At 38.6% G+C, this 17,705-nt stretch overlaps 1 protein-coding gene across 1 annotated transcript in view; it reads left to right on the top strand.

The window, feature by feature from the left end:
- FSTL5 (follistatin like 5) overlaps positions 1–17,705 on the top strand; it is a 700,938-nt gene that overhangs the window by 530,839 nt on the left and 152,394 nt on the right. Inside the window, exon 8 of the mRNA XM_036241790.1 lies at positions 3,499–3,619. Within this exon, the coding sequence (XP_036097683.1) occupies positions 3,499–3,619 (121 nt within the window). The remainder of the gene's footprint in view (positions 1–3,498; positions 3,620–17,705) is intronic.

Below are 17,705 nucleotides of genomic sequence, written 5' to 3'. Positions count from 1 at the left end.
CTGTTCCCTTTTCCTGTCTTTATTCCTAGTTCAGTCTCTGATCTAGAAGGAAGGCAACATGGTGTAGGGACTTCCTCTGGAGTAAGCCCACCTGGGTTCAAAGTTTAGCCCCACTAATTAGAGGCCCAGTGAAACTAAGGAGATTATCTAACATCTCATTATTCTCTGCTATAATGTGGGGAAATTTTAGGAAATTCTCTTCACAGGGGTTTGATATATAGATCAAATATGACAATATTTATGAATTACGTAAAGTAATATCTGGTATGTAACAACTGTGATCAAAGTGCATTAATTTTAAACATATTTTGCATGGATAATCTGTTATTAATTACTCCTTTTAATAAAGCTCACAATGTTTTCTAAGGCAGAAGCATTCGATTTTTATATAAACATACTGATAATTCTTCCTTGATTTTTAAACTTTTTTAACTCAATAAAGATTTCAAATTGATAGTTTTATTTTAGCATATTTAATTTTTTACATTTAAGTATTTTTATAAATTATATGGATAACAGCTTTATTGAAATATAATCCTCTTAGCATAAAACTAATCCCATTAAAATGTTCAATTCAGTGGTTTTAATATATTCACAAAATTGTGCAGCAATCATGGCTAGCAAAGTTGAGAAAATTTCTATCATTCCAAAAAGTATTCCATATCTATTAGTAGTCGTTTTCCACCACCCATTAAGCCCTGCTGCTGGTAAGCACTAATCTGTTTTCTATCTCTGTGGGATCTGGCTGTTCTGGACATTTCCTACAATAGGCTCATAATGTATGGCTTTTTGTGTCTGGCTTCTTTCTTTTAGCATAATGTTCTCAAGACTAATTTATGTTGTGAGATAGATTAGTACTTTATTCCCTTTTATTGCCAAATAATATTTTATTGTATATAAACATACCACTGTGTGTATATCTGTTTATCAGTTGATAGGTATTGGGTTGTTTTCACTTTTTGATTATTATAAGTAATACTACTATGAATATATGTATACAATTGGTATATAGAAACTTTAAAAAAAATGTTTGATAAATTGTTAGACATATGTTGACCCTTTGTTTAACTTTTTGAAGAACTGCGAAACTGTTAATCAAAGTAGGTGTACCATTCGATATTCCCACCAGCAACATTTGAAGATTCCATTTTTTTCCATATGCTCTCATACCATTGTATTGCTGTATTTAAAAAAACATTTTTTTAGCCAGATTAGAAGATGTAAACTTGTATCTCATAGTGGTTTTTATTTGCATTTCTCTAATGACTATGCTGAGCAGTCTTTTATGTGCTTATATTGCCCATTGTAAATCTTTTTTAAAAAAATTTTTTATTCTTTATTGATTTTAGAAAGAGAGGAAAGGAGAGGGAGCGAGAGATAGAAACATTTATGAGAGAGAACATCGGTTAGCCACCTCCTGCATGCCCCACACTGGGGATTTGGCCCACAACCTGGGCATGTGCCCTGCTTGGGAATTGAACCGGCAACCTCTTGGTGCATGGGTCGACGCTCAGCCAATGAGCCACACCAGCGAGGCTGTAAATCTTTCTAGGGAAAAATCTATTCAAAATCTTTACCCATTATTTTAATAGGATTATTTTTTTAATTTCATGGTTTCTTATATATTCTGGATACAAGAACCATATGAGACAGATTATTTGCAGATACTTTCTCCCATTATGTGGGGTGTTGTTTGTTTTTTTTACTCTCTTGATAATGTCCTTTGGAGAGCGGAAGTTTCTAATTTTGATGAAGTTTAATTTATCTATTTTTCTTTTGTTTGCTGTGTGTGGTCACAAAAATCTTTGCTCAGTTATCTTAGTGGTGAGCTAATGAGCAGACAGAGAGATAATAAAATGCCCTGATTCAGTAAGTCCTCCAGAGAAAGTGCTCTCTTTCTGTTTACGGTCATGCATTGCATGCTCCTCCAAGAATTTACCAGTCTGCCCCAGCCATCACTAAGGTCAATCAGAGATGAGAGATTAGAGATTCTCTCCTTAATCCTAAAATGTAAAGAAAATGCATCTTTTCTGTTCATGCATACAACCCTGCACATTTAGGGTAGACCTGTTCACACTGATGAGGTCTTGGATAACTCTCAGGCTTGTTTTTAGCCCTCAGGTGTCTGCTAGGATGATGAGTCACGAAACTGGTGGGTCAAGGTTTCCAAGGCAGCTGTGGAAAGAGGGATGACACAAATCCCAGTGTTTTACTGAGATTCAGCCACTTTCTTTCGTCAGTATTTTCTTTTTTGAGAAATAATTGACATACATACATGATGATTTGATTTACATACATTGTGATGTGATGATTATAATTGGTGGTCTGTGGCTTGGTGCAAGCTTTTGCCTATTTCCAGAGAAAAAGCTGATTTTGCCAGTTTTGCCAGTACATATATTGCCCATATAGAAGAGAAGATTTTCTGGTCTTTACTAGTTCAAAGGATTTGGATTTCAAAGCTTCTTGGATTTGATTTTGACAAATAAATGTGAGATTTCTTTTTTTCTTTCTTTCTTTCTTTCTTTCTTTCTTTCTTTCTTTCTTTCTTTCTTTCTTTCTTCTAAAGCAGTTTATATAATGGTTTCCATGGTTTTGAAATGTTAGACTAATTTTTCTCTAATGTATTGATTGTTTCTAGGTTTAAAAACTGTTTTTACTCTATCAATAAGGCTATAAATTTTAACTGAGACCACACTGCTTTAATAAGTTTTTTTCTGGGGAAATATATAATTAAAAGATATAAAGCTAAATGTACAATTGCAAGTGTAAATAATATAATTAAGGGCTATCTTTAGCTACAAAATATGAAAAATTATGGTATAATTTTATTAATTAAAAATGTAAACTAGATTAGAAAAAAATGTCTGGAAATAGAGTTAATTTACATATAAACTCATGTATTTCAAATAATACTAAAAAGCTATGTTTATGAGTGAGATTACATTTCTTAAATAAAACATGTCTTATGAAAATAGTTATTATAGGTCTCCCAACTTCATTGGACTAACAATGATTATTTTGATAATTTAAAACAACATTCTACTCTATTTACTTTGTTCCTGCAAACACTTTTTAGAAAAAGTAAATGGCTAAAATATATATTAAATATAAACAAGTCACTTTTTATTTATTTTTATTTTTTTATTTTATTTTATTTTTTTTAATGAATTTTTATTTATTTTTTTGTTACAGATATTTTACCTTTTTACCCCATTGGCACCCCCCACCCCACCCCCCCTCCACACTGTCCCCGGCTTAGTTGTCCATGTCCATTGGTCATGCATACATGCATATAAGTTCTGTGGTTTATCTCTTCCCACCCCCCCAGCCCCCATCCCCTCTTCTGAGGGATGTCAGTCTGTGCCCTACTTCCATGTGTCTGGGTCTACTGTATTCCTCAGACTGTTATGTTCATTATATTCCGTATATAAGTGAGATCATGTGGTATTTGTCTTTTTCTGAACAAGTCACTTTTTAAACTTTACTTTTTCTCTATAGGACTTTGGAGACGATGGGTCCTTGTATATTACTAAGGTTACCACAACTCACATGGGCAATTACACCTGCTATGCGGACGGCTATGAGCAAGTCTATCAGACTCACATCTTCCAAGTGAACGGTAAGAATTTTGGAGTTGCTATAATTACTTTTTGCTTCACTAGATATTCAAAGAATATTATAGCTGACTGGAAAGGCAAGACTTTTTTTTTTTTTGAGTCTTGAGACTTAATGTTAATACAAAACCCTTTTCAATTAAAAAGAAATATCTGAGTTGAATAAATACTGTAAGCTGTACCACTTTTCTCCTCAGTAATCACTGCAAAGTAATTCATTCTAATTAAAAAATTAACACATAGGAAATTGAAATTACTTTTTAAGTTTATGAATATAAACAAATAGCCCTGGCTGGTTTAGCTCAGTGGTTATTACTGTTGGCCTGCAGACCAAAGGGCTGTGGGTTTGACTCCTGGTCAAGGGCACGTACATGGGTTGCAGGTTTGAACCCCAGCCCCTTCTGGGGTCATGTGGGAGGCAACCAATCAATGTGTTTCTCTCACAAAGATGTTTCTCTCTCAATCCCTCCCTCCCTTGCACTCTCTAAAAATCAATGAAAAAAATATCCTCAGGTGATGATTAACAACAACAACAAAAAATCAACAATAGGGAACCATATCAATTTCAGAAACTGAAAAATAAACATTTAAAATGTTTAATCAGATTACCCATTTAGTTGATTTTATTAATGATACAGAAAACTTATCTACAGCAAATTTTATACTTTTAATGGTTAATTTAATGGCTATGAACATTGATTGGCCAAGTAGGCTGATATTATTCAAAGCTTTGTTTTACTTCTGATTTAATTAAAATTCTACGTATTTAGTTGAGTTGACGATAAACAATGGCATGTTTGATTAATACACACTCATTTTTATACTAATATATATGTTAACTTACTCTATGATTTACAACAGGGAGGAAAACATTTCCTGGCTTTCTGCAGGAACAGCAAGATGGCTAGTGTGGTTGGTATGAATTAAGAGGAGAGTGAGAGACACGAGTTTGGAGAGGTGGACTGAGGTCGGATCTCATGGAGTCCTGTGGACCTAAATATTTCGATTTTCATTCTAAGTGTAATGAGAAGCTATCAAAGTGTTTAGTGTATAAAGTGGCACATTCTTGTTTGCTTTAAAATTTCTGAAAAAACTAAGATCTGTTAAAATATATTTTAATAGTCTAGGGAAGAGATCATGGTCACTTGAAATGTAGCTTAATGGTGAAGAAGTGAAGAAGTGATCCAGTTAGGGGCATATTTTGAAAGTAGATCTGATGATATCACTGAAGAATGGCATGTGAGTATGAGAGAAAAAGAATTAGAAAAAAATTAACCCAAGGAATTTGAAAGATGTATGGGGGAGAAACAAAAGTTATCTCTGATCGTTTCTTATGGGCAAGGTGTCTAATTTAAATTCTTTTTGTAATTAAGGGAGGAGGGGCGGAAGTTTCTCTTGAATTTGCTGCTAAAGTTGCCATCATTTAAAACAATCTGCATACCACAGAAACACATCTTGGAGTAACTCATTCTGGGCCTCCCACAGAAGCATTTAGATATGCGGTCGTGACATTAAGTGCAATGGAGAAGAAGCATATTTGGAGATTGAGTGAGGTTAATATGTATTGGGGTTTGTTTTGTTTTGTTTTGTTTTTGAGAAGTAAACTTCAATACAGTTATCCAGATAGAAGTCAACTATGCAAGTTAGTATATAAATCTGGAGATCAGAGGAGAGTGACAGGCCAAAGTTGAATGATTAGATAATATCAAAGTGCATAGACCTTATTTAAAGCCACAAATCTGCATCTGATGGGGTCACCTTAGGAATGAGTATAGATGAATGTGAAGTCAGAACCTTGGAGCCAAGGTTAAAAAGTAGGGAAAAGAAGACTGAGAATGAGCACCCTGTGATGGAACTGTGTGTCCTGGAAACCAGTTAAGAAAATGTTGGAAAAAAGATTGAAGAGACTGGGGAGTTCACGGTTTGATTATTGTTGGCACTCAGTAGAAGCAGATCTATGCTTAATTCTGGTACAAGCCCAGTTGACAAATAGAAATGGTAAAGGCTTGTAAATTGAGTTCCTGGAGACACCCAGCAGGGTGTCCAATAATTCAACTCAATTATGACACTGTCTAGCCAGAAACAAAATCAAATTCCACAGGTAAAGGGTTTGGTCCCACAAGACTACCCACACCTACACACACACACACACACACACACACACACACACACACTCTTCAGACACCAGCTGTAAGCCCAGACTGTCATCTTTATTTCTGGCTAATCAACTGTAGCTTCCAATGTTCCCTTCCAACTCAGAATGCCAATTGCAAGTCCAATTGTTATCTGAGCAACTGGCTATAAATCAGAGATTTCCACAATTAGTTTACTAGAATCCTAGGCTGAGGTCTAAAATTTGACTGAGCATAACAAAGGACACTTTGATAACTCTCAACACTTAAAAAATTCCCAGGGCTTGGGGGTCTGCATCAGAAATGGGGTTGAAGAGCAAATACATATTTCTTATTATACATCACAATATCACAGCTTGGTAACCCACTCTCAAGAGAACCAGTGAAGAAAGCAGGCAAGATGAGAAGGACTTGATGCATGCTCTTCTCTCTGGTCTCATGTTTGGAGCGAACTTTCAGATATAGCATTTGTACCTGAGGATACACAATCTTGGTGTCACAGTAGGTAGGTAGTTATTAATAAAGGAAAGGAGCAAATGTAATCTGACATTAAGCCTGGTAAACCAGGAAGGGGCAGCTTTACAGACATCCTAGGGGATAGCCACATTCTCCACCAAAGGGACGTTAGCCCCCCAGCAGGAGGAAAGATATCTTTCAATCTCCCAGGGGGGACACCAACGCATTCACCTGGATTCCCAGGGGAAGGGGATAAACAGTACGGGGAAATTCCTCTGCTGGATGCATGCACAGTAGATGCCAGATGATGAAGCAGAACTTTCAGGCATGTATGATAGAGTCAAAATAGTGACTATAAAGGAGAGGAATCTAACCTGGGAAAATCTGGGGAAAAGATCGAATATGATAAGGGCATGGCACCCAGGAAGATCAATGAAAGGGACTGGGTAGGGGGAGGGCCCAGCACAGGCACAGGAAAACTCAGGACATAGTTTGGACAGCTTAAAAGATAGCCTGCTTGTTTCTGAAGCCAAGAAAATCTGTGAAGGATTGGTAAAGACCTCGGGGCCACTGCTCCTAGAACCTGCTGGCTCTCTACATCCCCGGGGGCATAGTATTTCCTTTCAACGCGATAAACCTTGCCACTATGCTTGGACTTCTTTTATGCATGTGTTCCTGAAATTTTCTCTTGTGACATCGCAAGAGCCCGTTTTCTCTCCTAACATTGACAGTACGGGACAATTGCATATGGAGGATGTTCCTTATCAAGGTGCTGCAGGCTTGGGGAGATGGTCAGTGCTGCCCGTGTGGGCCTCACCTCCCTCTTTGTTGTGATGGCTTCCATACTAATGGCCTATTTGACAAGAGTAATGCTCTACAAGTTTTGAGGGGAGGGGTAATCTGTCTTTATCTCTTATCCTCATTCTTAGTCCTGGTTCTTTCAGTCTAAGGACCTGCCATGGGAGAGTTCTTGGTAGTTTGTGGAGCAGTGAGCAGTTGGCTCATGTTCTACCTGCATCAGAATCACATGGAAAAAAGTATCAACAATGGAGAACCCTGGCTTCACCAGCACTCTTTGGAAATATGATTTGAAATGTGCATTTTGACATGTCCTGTGTAACGATGCTTCCTACTGAAACGTATGAGCCTTTGTAAATGGCTGTCCTGCGGGAGTTTCTGCCGCTCGTTCATGCCCCCTGCAGATTTCTTGCATACCCCACGCATTAGCCATGCTCCACTCGGGAAGCCCGGGAAGAAGGCTTGGAGCCGAACTCAGGCTTTATATTGGTAGATATGCCTTGAGCTGCATTGAGGAAATGCAGCCTCCCTGTTTCATCCTCTCCTGTGAATGAATCGCTTACTTTCTGATATCAGGTTTTGCTGAATATGGAACTAAAGGAACGATGAGGTCTCGGAGCTCCCTCTACCCACTATCAGTCTAACATTATAGATTAACTAAAAGGAATTCAATAAAGTTGTCCCATATCTGCAGAGAATAGACTACCCCCCCACCAGGGAATGCCTGAAAACGCAGATAGTACCAAACCCTGTATATACTATGTTTCTTCCTATACATACCTGTGATAAAGCTTAATTTATAAATTAGGCACAGTAAGAGATTAACACCAATAACTAATAATAGATTAGAATAATTATAATAATATGCTGTAATAAAAGTTATGTGAATATGGTTACTTGTTCTAGATGTCCCTTGCTGAAGTCTTTGTATAGGCTCAGTGTTTCCATTAATTGAAACACGTTTTCTATTCATGTTTTCTACACACATAATTCATACCTTTTCCACCTTAACTAAGCACTTATCATGCACTATGGCTGTAACTTCTGCAGTTTTGTGTTGTGACACCAAAACTAGCAGGAATTTATTTTGTCTTCACAATTTCACGGATAGAAGATTTGTTCTTACTGTAGATCTTAGCAACTTCAGCATACAATTCTTTTTCTTTTTTTCTTTATTGATTTTAGAGAGAGAGGAAGGGAGAGGAAGAGAGAGATAAAAACATCCATGAGAGAGAACATCAATTAGCCACCTCCTGCATGCCCCCCACTGGGAATCAAGCCCACAACCTGGTCATGTGTCCTGACGGGGAATCGAACCAGCGACATCTTGGTGCCTGGGTCGATGCTCAGCCACTGAGACACACTGGCCAGGCCAATTCTTGTCTTTCCTTATTAAACTGAGAACTTTCACCTTTTCACTCAGTGGAAGCACTTTCTGGTTTGTCTTTGGCACATCCAAATTGCCGACATCACTACTCTTGTGCTTTGGGACCACTGTTAAGGAAAATAGAGGTTACTGGAGCACAAGCACTTTGATACCAGGACAGCCCATCCGATCACCAAGACGGCTACTGTGTGAGTCATGGTCAGGGAGCATGTACAGTGTGGAGACGCTGGACAAAGATGATTTATGTTGTGATCAGGTGTAGTGGGACTGCTAGAGGTTTCATCATGCTGCTCAGAACTATGTGCTATTTAAAATGTATGAGTTGTTTATTTCTGGGATTTTTCTTTTAGTATTTTTAGACCTCAGTTAAGGACAGGTAACAGAAAGTGCAGAAACAAAACTGTGTGTGTGTGTGTGGGGGGGGTACTACGGCATCAGGGGTCATTGCCTAGGCTGGGCAATAATGCTTTTCCTTTCTTAGGAACAAAGATCTCCGACCCTGGCAGTAAAACCAGTCAGTCTCTTCTGTTTCCTCCTACTACATGTAATCTGCTTAGAAATCCTTGGTATAAATGTTTTCATGAGGGATGCAGTTGGGAAAGAACGATTATTTTATCATTGCTGAACATTAATTGAAAGTGAACAGAGAAAGAACTCTGTAGTAGCTCAGGAGTGATGTGGGGTCAAGGGAGAGAGTTTTATAAAATTGTTCTGGAGTAAATAACCCAGTAAATGTTACCAGACTAAAGGGGTCCATTTGCATGCGTGCATCAAAGCCCAGTAAGACTTGAACAGGAGCTTGGAGCAGAGAAAATAAGGGTTTATTTTTAGGAAGTGGCCCACGCTCAGAGATACAGGGGACCTGATGCTCAAAGACCTGGCTTCCCGATAGCTTTCAGGGGATGGGTCATATAGGAGAAAAACCACTAATTATGGTGACTAAGATGGTCAGGGTGGTGGTCTCTACTGATTGGTTGGCACTGGGTTGGGGGTGTTGATCAGAGCATCTGGTCCTGACTGATGTCAGCATGGTGTCCTTTCTCCTGGTTTCTCCACTTTTCTGGGCCTGGAGCTGAACACAACTGAGGCCTAGATATTATCTTTAGTTTGATTGAAACTCTGTCTCTAGGGTCAACAGACCCAAGGCTTTGTTTCTAAGATGATTTGTTGCCAACCAGAATCTTATTTCCCTGAGGGCTCAACAATGAAGGGAGTAGATGGATGTACAAGGGAGAAGGAGGCAGGTGAGTCCCGGTGCTGGAGGAGGCCAGTTAGACCAAAAGGAAAGAGAGGAGAAAAGGTCATATTAAAGAAATGAAGTTTCTGCACAGTTACCTAAAGATGAAAAGCAGCTCATCTAAGAGAAAAGGGGATAGTTGCAGTAGTCAAGTCTTTAAAACTTGCTGTAACGTAGTTACATCAATAGAAGGATTGGTGTTTGGAAAATGAGTAGTTTCTCTGTTAAAACGGAGCAAGGCAGACTGGAAACAGGTGCTCAGGTGGTAGAATGCAGACAACCTCTTTCCACTGCTTGGATAGTTTTCATTGTAATGGAAAATACCAACTATTGAAAATGAGGAAATTGTGAGAATGTTAGTGGTTTGAGGAGGGGAGGAGATGTAAAATAGTTACCTTGTAGGACAGTGATGGAAATAGCAGTATGTAGTTTTATGTTGGGCAGATCTTTGGGAGTTCTGAAGAAGATATATATTCATAGGCTTTTATTTAGTTGTGATTGGCTGTGAATTTGCAACCATAGAAGTGATTTAGATTTAAACAGCATTTTATTTTGTCAGGGGAGTAAGTGGGAGAGAGACATGCATAAGAGAATTAAGCAACTTTGTAAGAGAATGATTATAATAAGCAGCCATAGAAGAAGTGGTAAGGTAAGAGGAAAGTGAGACCATGAAGAATGTGAAATGAAGTGAAGAAATGATTGTAGTTTCCAAACTGGTCAGATAATAATAGAACAGGGTATGAGAGAGAAAAAATGCAATGCCTTCACTCAAAGCATTTTCTTAAGGCATCTGACAATTTCTGTTTATAAGAAATACTTTTAATTAGATGAAGTCTGTATAAAAAATATATAGACCATAAAGTTTTGATAAATGTGTAGGTAGTTCAGCAGTTCTGAATCTAACTTGCCAGTTCTGGCTTGATCTGAAAAGGAGAAATGAAGTATAAAATAGCACTAATTCATCAAATTCAAACATAATTGATTAAAATCTTGTTCTGATAAATTTTTATCAATGAAGGAATATAATAAATGCATTTCAAGAATCATCTTATACCTATTTGAAGGGCCAAAAAGCTGTAGAAAATATAGTATATGTTTATCAGTGAGAGATTGCCTTTAGCTGCTGTAACAGTAACCCCCAAAAACAGGGCTTTAGAGAAGCTACCAGTGTGTTTAAAATTTTTTTTCCTTTATTGATTTTAGAGAGAGAGGAAGTGAGAGGGAGAGAGAAATCGAAACATCAATGAAAGAGAACATCGATTGGCCACCTCCTGCATGCCCCCCACTGGGGATCGGGCCCACAACCTGGGCATGTGCCCTGACCGGGAATTGAACTGGAGACCTCTTGGTGCATGGGTCGACGCTCAACCACTGAGTGACACCAGCCGGACATGGTGTGTTGTTCTTATGCATGGAAGGAACCCCAGTGAGGAGATGCAGAATGGCCACTCCGTAATGTTGGCATTAGCCCATGCTTCCCGTATTGTGGTTAGCACATGGTTTCCATTCTCAAGGTCATCCTTGATTTCTAAATAGTGGTGGAAATTTCAATCATGTTCATACTTCCACTGTGAAAAAGGAAGAGGGAGGAAGAGGAAAATAATACAAGACACCTGAGAGGGCACTCTTCAAATAACTTTAATGGAAGCATTGACCATAACTTCCATTGGTCCTCTCTAAATGCAGAAATTACCGAATACATTTCTTTGATCTTAATCCACAACAATTAAGCGTTCACATAATTACAAAGACAGGAAGAAGGGGGAAATAAATTTTGCAAGTGACTAGCCATCTTTGCTACAAAAGTGTCTGGTATGTCAAAATATTTTGCCAAACAATAATAGAATGATGACTGATAACCAACAAAATTCAACCAAATAATCTGGAGATTTTACTGGCTTTATTAAGGGATTCATAAATCAGACAGCATCACACCTAGCAACTAGAGGGAACTCTGAGGATTCATACAAAATGTAAAATTTTTATAGAAAGAAGGGTAGGGCAAAAGAAAAGAAAGGGTTATTTTGGGACCAGGATCTCTTTTCTTTGAGGAAAGAGAACAGGAAAGGTTTTTTAAAATTCAGATCGCTTCTTCTTTCTATGGGGGATTGTGAGGGTCTACCTGACAGATTACAATTCTGGTACTTAACCAAAAAACTGTAGGCTGATTGATTGAAAGAAGTTGAAACTGTAGTTGGATCAGGCATTGAATCTAGGTTTTGTATCTTAGGCTTTTAGCATGAGTAACACCTTTTTGAGCATGTTTATCTCTCTCATTTTTTTTTTTAATGACATATTTTGTCTTTATTGATTTTAGAGAGAGAGGGAGAGAGAGATAGAAGCATCGATGAGAGAGAACATCGATTGCCACCTCCTGCATGCCCCACATGGGGGATCGGGCCCACAACCTGGGCATGTGCCCTGACCGGGAATCGAACCGGTGACCTCTTAGTGCATGGGTTGATGCTCAACCAATGAGCCACACTGGCCAGGTGGGCCTGTTTTTCTCTTTAACGTGACACTTTCTAATAAAATATTTTGAAATTGTAGGATTATCTATAAAATAGCAGCCCTACAAGAGATTTACTGAAAAAGCCATTTCTCCTTTTTTTTTTTGGTGTTTCTCTTTCCTTTGGGTTTAAGGTGTTATACAATTTGGCATAACTTTAAATCTATGTTTTTGTGTCTAAATAAGTAGAGTAAACTTGCGATCACTCAGAATATTGTTATAGTTCAATCACAAAAGAATAGTGAGGAAAGAGCTTTTACAGTGGAAAGAATATAATAAAAATGCAAGAAAATGCAAATTAGATAGCCAAGTTGCACCTAATAAATCTCTAAAACTAATTTAATTCATTTTCCATTCTCCATCCACTTTTCAGAAAAGGTTAAAAAGACCTTTAGAAAATTAGATTTTCATTGGGAATTTAACATATTTATCTTAACAGTTTGTCAATTAGTAATAAAAATAAAATATATCATTGATTACCATAAAAAGCTCTGAAAATACAAGTTAATGGAATTTGTGAAAAAGTGTTTTTGAAGTGCAAAGTCTATTTAAATATCCCAGGGTGCAAGTCAAATAAAAGTCTATCAAGAGCCCTGTCTTTTTTTCCCCCAAATAATGCAAAATTAGATCACTGAAATATGAAAGTGTTTCTGTGGCCTTGTCAGAAGAAACATTATGTATAAATCAAAGGTTCTTGACTCTACCAGTGGAATTCATTTCATGCTTTTCTTTTTCTTTTTACATAAAGTAAATTGCCTTTAGATCTTCAGCTCATAATACAGAATGTTTGAAATTTTAGAAGTTATTCCATGTTTACACTACCCTCTGGGCAGAAAGCTTGTCCATACTCACAGTGGGCCCATCATACGCTGCTACATCTCGTTCATATTGTTTAAGACCTCACACATAATATCAAGGGTGTTTTTTTCCTATTCGTGTCAGAAATTTCTACCCAAAATCGCTGGTTTTATAGGATGTCTGTATAGAGCACCCCTATTTTTCTTCTTTCAAGTTAGAAAGTAGCTTAAGTCTAAGGTGACTGCTTGCATCACAGAACTGAGCTTTCTTATCCAGTCGCAGGCAGTCTTGCCTGCTGACCCTGCCAAGCTTTCTGGAGGGCCAATCTGTGGATGGGTATAAAACCTTCCTATAAACAGCAAGGTCCAGAAGGCAGGAAGTGAGAAGCCTCCTTTCTCTTTTCCTATCCCGCCCCCACTGTGAGTTATTAAAGCACAGGACAGAGAATTGCATTGGGTCAGTGATTCTCTAACTGTAGTTCTTGGGCAACCAGCATCCGCAACTTGTTTTAAATGCAAATCATCCGGGCAGGATGCACTGCCCCTACTGAATCCAAGGCTCTGGGCATGATGAGGTCGAATAACCTGTGTTTTGTTTTGTTTTTAATCCTCACCAAGGACATTTTTTGTTTAGATAGAGTGAGAGGGAGAGAGAGGAAGAGAGAGAGAGAAACATTGATGTGAAAGGGACACAACGAATGGCTGCCACCCGCACGACCAACCAGGGCCAGGGACAAACTGCAACCAAAGTACGTGCCTTAAAACACAGGTTATTCGGCCCTGGCCAGTTTGGCTCAGAGGTTAGAGTGCTGGCCTGTGGTCCAGAGAGACCCGGGTTCGGTTCACGCTAAGGGCACGTACCTCGGTTGCGTGAACCGAACCCGGGTCTCTCTGGACCACAGACCAACTCTCTAACTGCTGAGCCAAACTGGCCAGGGCCGAATAACCTGTGTTTTAACCAACCCTCCTGATGATTTTGACTATCGAGTATAAGAACCACTGCTCAAACAATTGTGTTGGCTGCAAACATGAGAAGTGGGAGTATGTGTTCCTTCCCCACAGTCCAGCGTTCTTCTTTTGATTTTGACATGAAACTAAGTGTATAGTGATCTCAGAGTGTGGTTCCTCCATAGGAGGGTGAGATCAGACATCTATTAAATCAGTCTTCCCTCTCATGAGATCCTAGAGCAAACAACCTTGATGTCTTTCTCTCAACCCCACAGTGGCCACCTCGGCTGTGGTAGAGGTCCTTTGACAGCTTATTGCTATAGAAACCAAGTAGCAAGTAAAAGTGTTTCTGACACTTTTATTTAGAACTTTATTTGACTCAGAAAACGTCACCACGTGCAGTCAAGGTAGCTCAGAGGTCCAGGAAGTTAAGCCCCCAGGGACAGTCCTTAACCAACAAGGGACACAAGTCAATGGGTAAGAAGCACAGCTTCACACTCATTCCGTGGGAAGATTCTGAGCTGCCCTGTACATGATTCTTCAGAGTCCACACAGGAAGTGAGCTCTTTTTGCTCATGGTGAGAGCATACTCGTGAATATCACGAATGCACCTCACCAATTTCTTAGTTTCTTTGTATCTCCCTCTCTTCCTTTCCTTTTCTTTCCTGTCCTTCCTTTTTCCTTCTCTCCTCCTCCCTTCCTCCCTCCCTCTCTCCCTCCCTTCTTATCTTCCTTTCTTCCATTGATCCTTCCTTTCTTTCTTATTTTTCTTAACCTCTATCTTACATTCCTACTCTTTAAACTGTGTGTCCTGGGATCACTTCCCAACTCAACTATTTGAACCTAAGTTTTTTTTCTCAGAGCTGCTCTTGAAGACATTCCTACTTAGAAAAGTCCTTACCTTAGTTACTCTTGCTGCCCTTTTGAATTCCCCCTAAGAACTACTGGTGGTACTGTATGTTTGCTTCCCATGCTACATTATGTCCAGTTAACACTGTTCAGTAGCTCTCTTCAGATCTTCTGCAGTTAAGTTAAATCATGACAGCCAGACACTTCAATTATGCAATAGACAGAGCATAGAGATGCTCAAAATTTAATATGTAATTTATTAAATTCCCAGAGAGAAATAAAACTTCAAAGATTAAAGTTCTAAATAAATTAGTCCAAAGTAATTAATATCCAAAATTAAATTCTTGCAACATAAAGTTTAAAGAAAGTCCAAATATTTTAAGTACAGTAAATTCTAAAGAATCAAGTTTTTCTCTTATTTCCTTTTCAGTGAGAGAGGTCTTTGAAAAGTTTATGGCTTTGGGGCAACTTCATTATGTATATATATGCTGGGATGATTCTTACTGAACTTAAGGGTATCATCATGTAATTTGTTTTCAAATGGTTACATTAGTTCTATACTCATTATTTCCTTTTATTCTGTCTTCTTTTGGGTTGCATAACTTTTAGAATCTTTCTTCTATTGACTTATTAACTATATCTCTTTCTATATGTTAATTTTAAAATGTAGCTATAAGGTATATTTATAATATGAAACAAACATTTCCATGTATCTTCAAATATTTCGCCACTTCATATATAAAAATGAAAACCTTAAAATAGCATACTTTGAGCTATCCTTTCCATCTCTTATAATAATACTGGCAAACATTTTACTTTGACATATGTTTTAAGCCCACGTACATTGTTTTAGTTTTGGGCTTTAGTTAAATATTGCTCACGGATTTATTTTTTCATAAGTGTACAAGCCTTACATTTACTCTTTCTGAGCCCCCTCATTCTTTCATGTACATCCAATTTTCTGAATTTTTGTTTAGACTAATACACATCTTTAAAATTGAAATTCAGGTCTGCTCCATGTCCTTGCTCCAATCTATGAACTATTTTTTACCTACTCATGAAGTAAAGCATAGAATTTATTCGTAGGCTTTAAAAAAAATTTTTTATAGTCTTTTCTTATCGCTACATCATCCATGTAAGTGATCTTATTTTCTGCTAACTGTAGAAATTGGAGGGAAAAAAAAACAAAAAACAAAGAACCCCACCACAGACAGTTTTGAAATCACTTCCCTAAGGCCTGGAGCCCTCCCCCGGATCCTGTGTGCAGAAGACACAGTTGCGAAGGGGTGTGCAGATGTACTGGGCAGGCCCGTGGTGGCAGATGACGTTTTTGCCTGCTCACCTGCACTCACAATCAGTGCATTCGAGTGTAAGGGAGTCTGAGAAAAAGAAGCTCGCTCTGGGCTCAGAGAGAACAGAGGGAATACATTAGTGTGCACCCAGCCTGATGTTGCCCCAAGAACACAATGCTCGAAGTTTTCTGGGAGAAAGGTCAAGCCATGTGGTGTCTCTTCTCTCAGAAAACACTGAAGACTATCGCGTTGTCCTTGGGGACAGGCACTGTGGACCTAATGCCACAACGGAAGTACTTGCATTTGTGAAGCTTGGTCCTTAGGGATTTCACCAACAATTGTTTCAGCTGGCATATATACTTCTGCTGATTCCAAAATTATAATTGAGATGAACGTTTTGGAAAACTGTGCCTTCCAGGGAGTAGCAGAGACCCAAAACTGGCTGTGAGCTTCAAAGTAATTTTCTTGGTTTAGAAGGTTTCTAGACCTTGTGCAATATTTATTTCTGCTACACACATACCCCCACCCCCGGCCTGCAACCCGCTTCTAAAGCATTCTTTCTCTTAGTTGTTGCCTTATTTTTTTCAGGAGGGTTCAGCCACTTTAATCATCTCCTTGATTTGGACTTTTTCTTTCAGTTTTGGTAGGGCAGGCTGCTGAAACCACGGTCTTCCTCCTTTTCACTGCTCTCTGCTTTCTGGCCCCAACCTCTTTGTTTTCATGTATTTCTCTACGTGTTGTCCTGGGAGATCTCTCCTAGTGAGCGATTTGAAAATATTGCATTTGGTCTGCCAAAAACATTCACAGTTCAAACAAATACTTTCCAACGTGTCCTTCTGATTTGAGTAATCCCCCCACTCCCCCACGGGGTATTCTTCCACTAGAACAATATCTAACCTGTGGCCATAAGTGATCCATCATTACTTTGCCTAGATTCCTTTGAGTATGTTTCATCTTGGCCGTGATTTCAGTCTTAATTCCATAGATTTCCTGGCCACGCGCCCTTAGGTACAGAGTAAAGCTCCATGACCACCTGCAATTACTGTCACTTTGAAATACATCCAGGGATGCCTTGAGAATTTTATATTGTTCTTCTGTCTTTATGACATATTTGGTTCCCACAATCTGTGTAAACACTCGCTAGAGGTCTAGGAAATATTAGTCTTATTTTTGTGTATCCCCACTTCACATTCATGAGGTCAGATCACCTCTCTCTTCTGCTTAGAATCCTATAGTGGCTCCTGATGCCACTCAGATTAAAAGCCAACCTTTTGAGTGACCTTTAAAACAAACCATACATGTCCTGATTTTGCAGTAACTTTCTATCCTCTTGTTCTCTCCCTTGCAAACTCCACTCCAGCTCCACTTAATGCTCGCTGCCTTTTTGTCTTTATTTTATTTTATTTTATTTTATTTTATTTTATTTTATTTTATTTTATTTGTTAATCCTCACCTGAGATTATTTTTCCATCAATTTTTAGATAGTGTGGAAAGGAGGAAGAGAGATGGAGAGAGAAACATCGATGTGAGATAGACACATCAATTAGCTGCCTCCCATAGGACCCCCGACCAGGGCGGGAATCGAACCTGAAATCCAGGTGCATGCCCTTGACCAGAATCAAACCTGAGACCCCTCAGTCAGAGGGCCAACACTCCAACCTCTGAGCCAAACTGGCCAGGGCACCT

This window comes from Molossus molossus, unplaced genomic scaffold, assembly GCF_014108415.1.
Source record: "Molossus molossus isolate mMolMol1 unplaced genomic scaffold, mMolMol1.p scaffold_m16_p_4, whole genome shotgun sequence".
Taxonomy (NCBI): domain Eukaryota; kingdom Metazoa; phylum Chordata; class Mammalia; order Chiroptera; family Molossidae; genus Molossus; species Molossus molossus.
The sequence above is the reverse complement of the archived record's forward strand: the minus strand, read 5'-3'. Positions and strand labels throughout refer to the sequence as shown.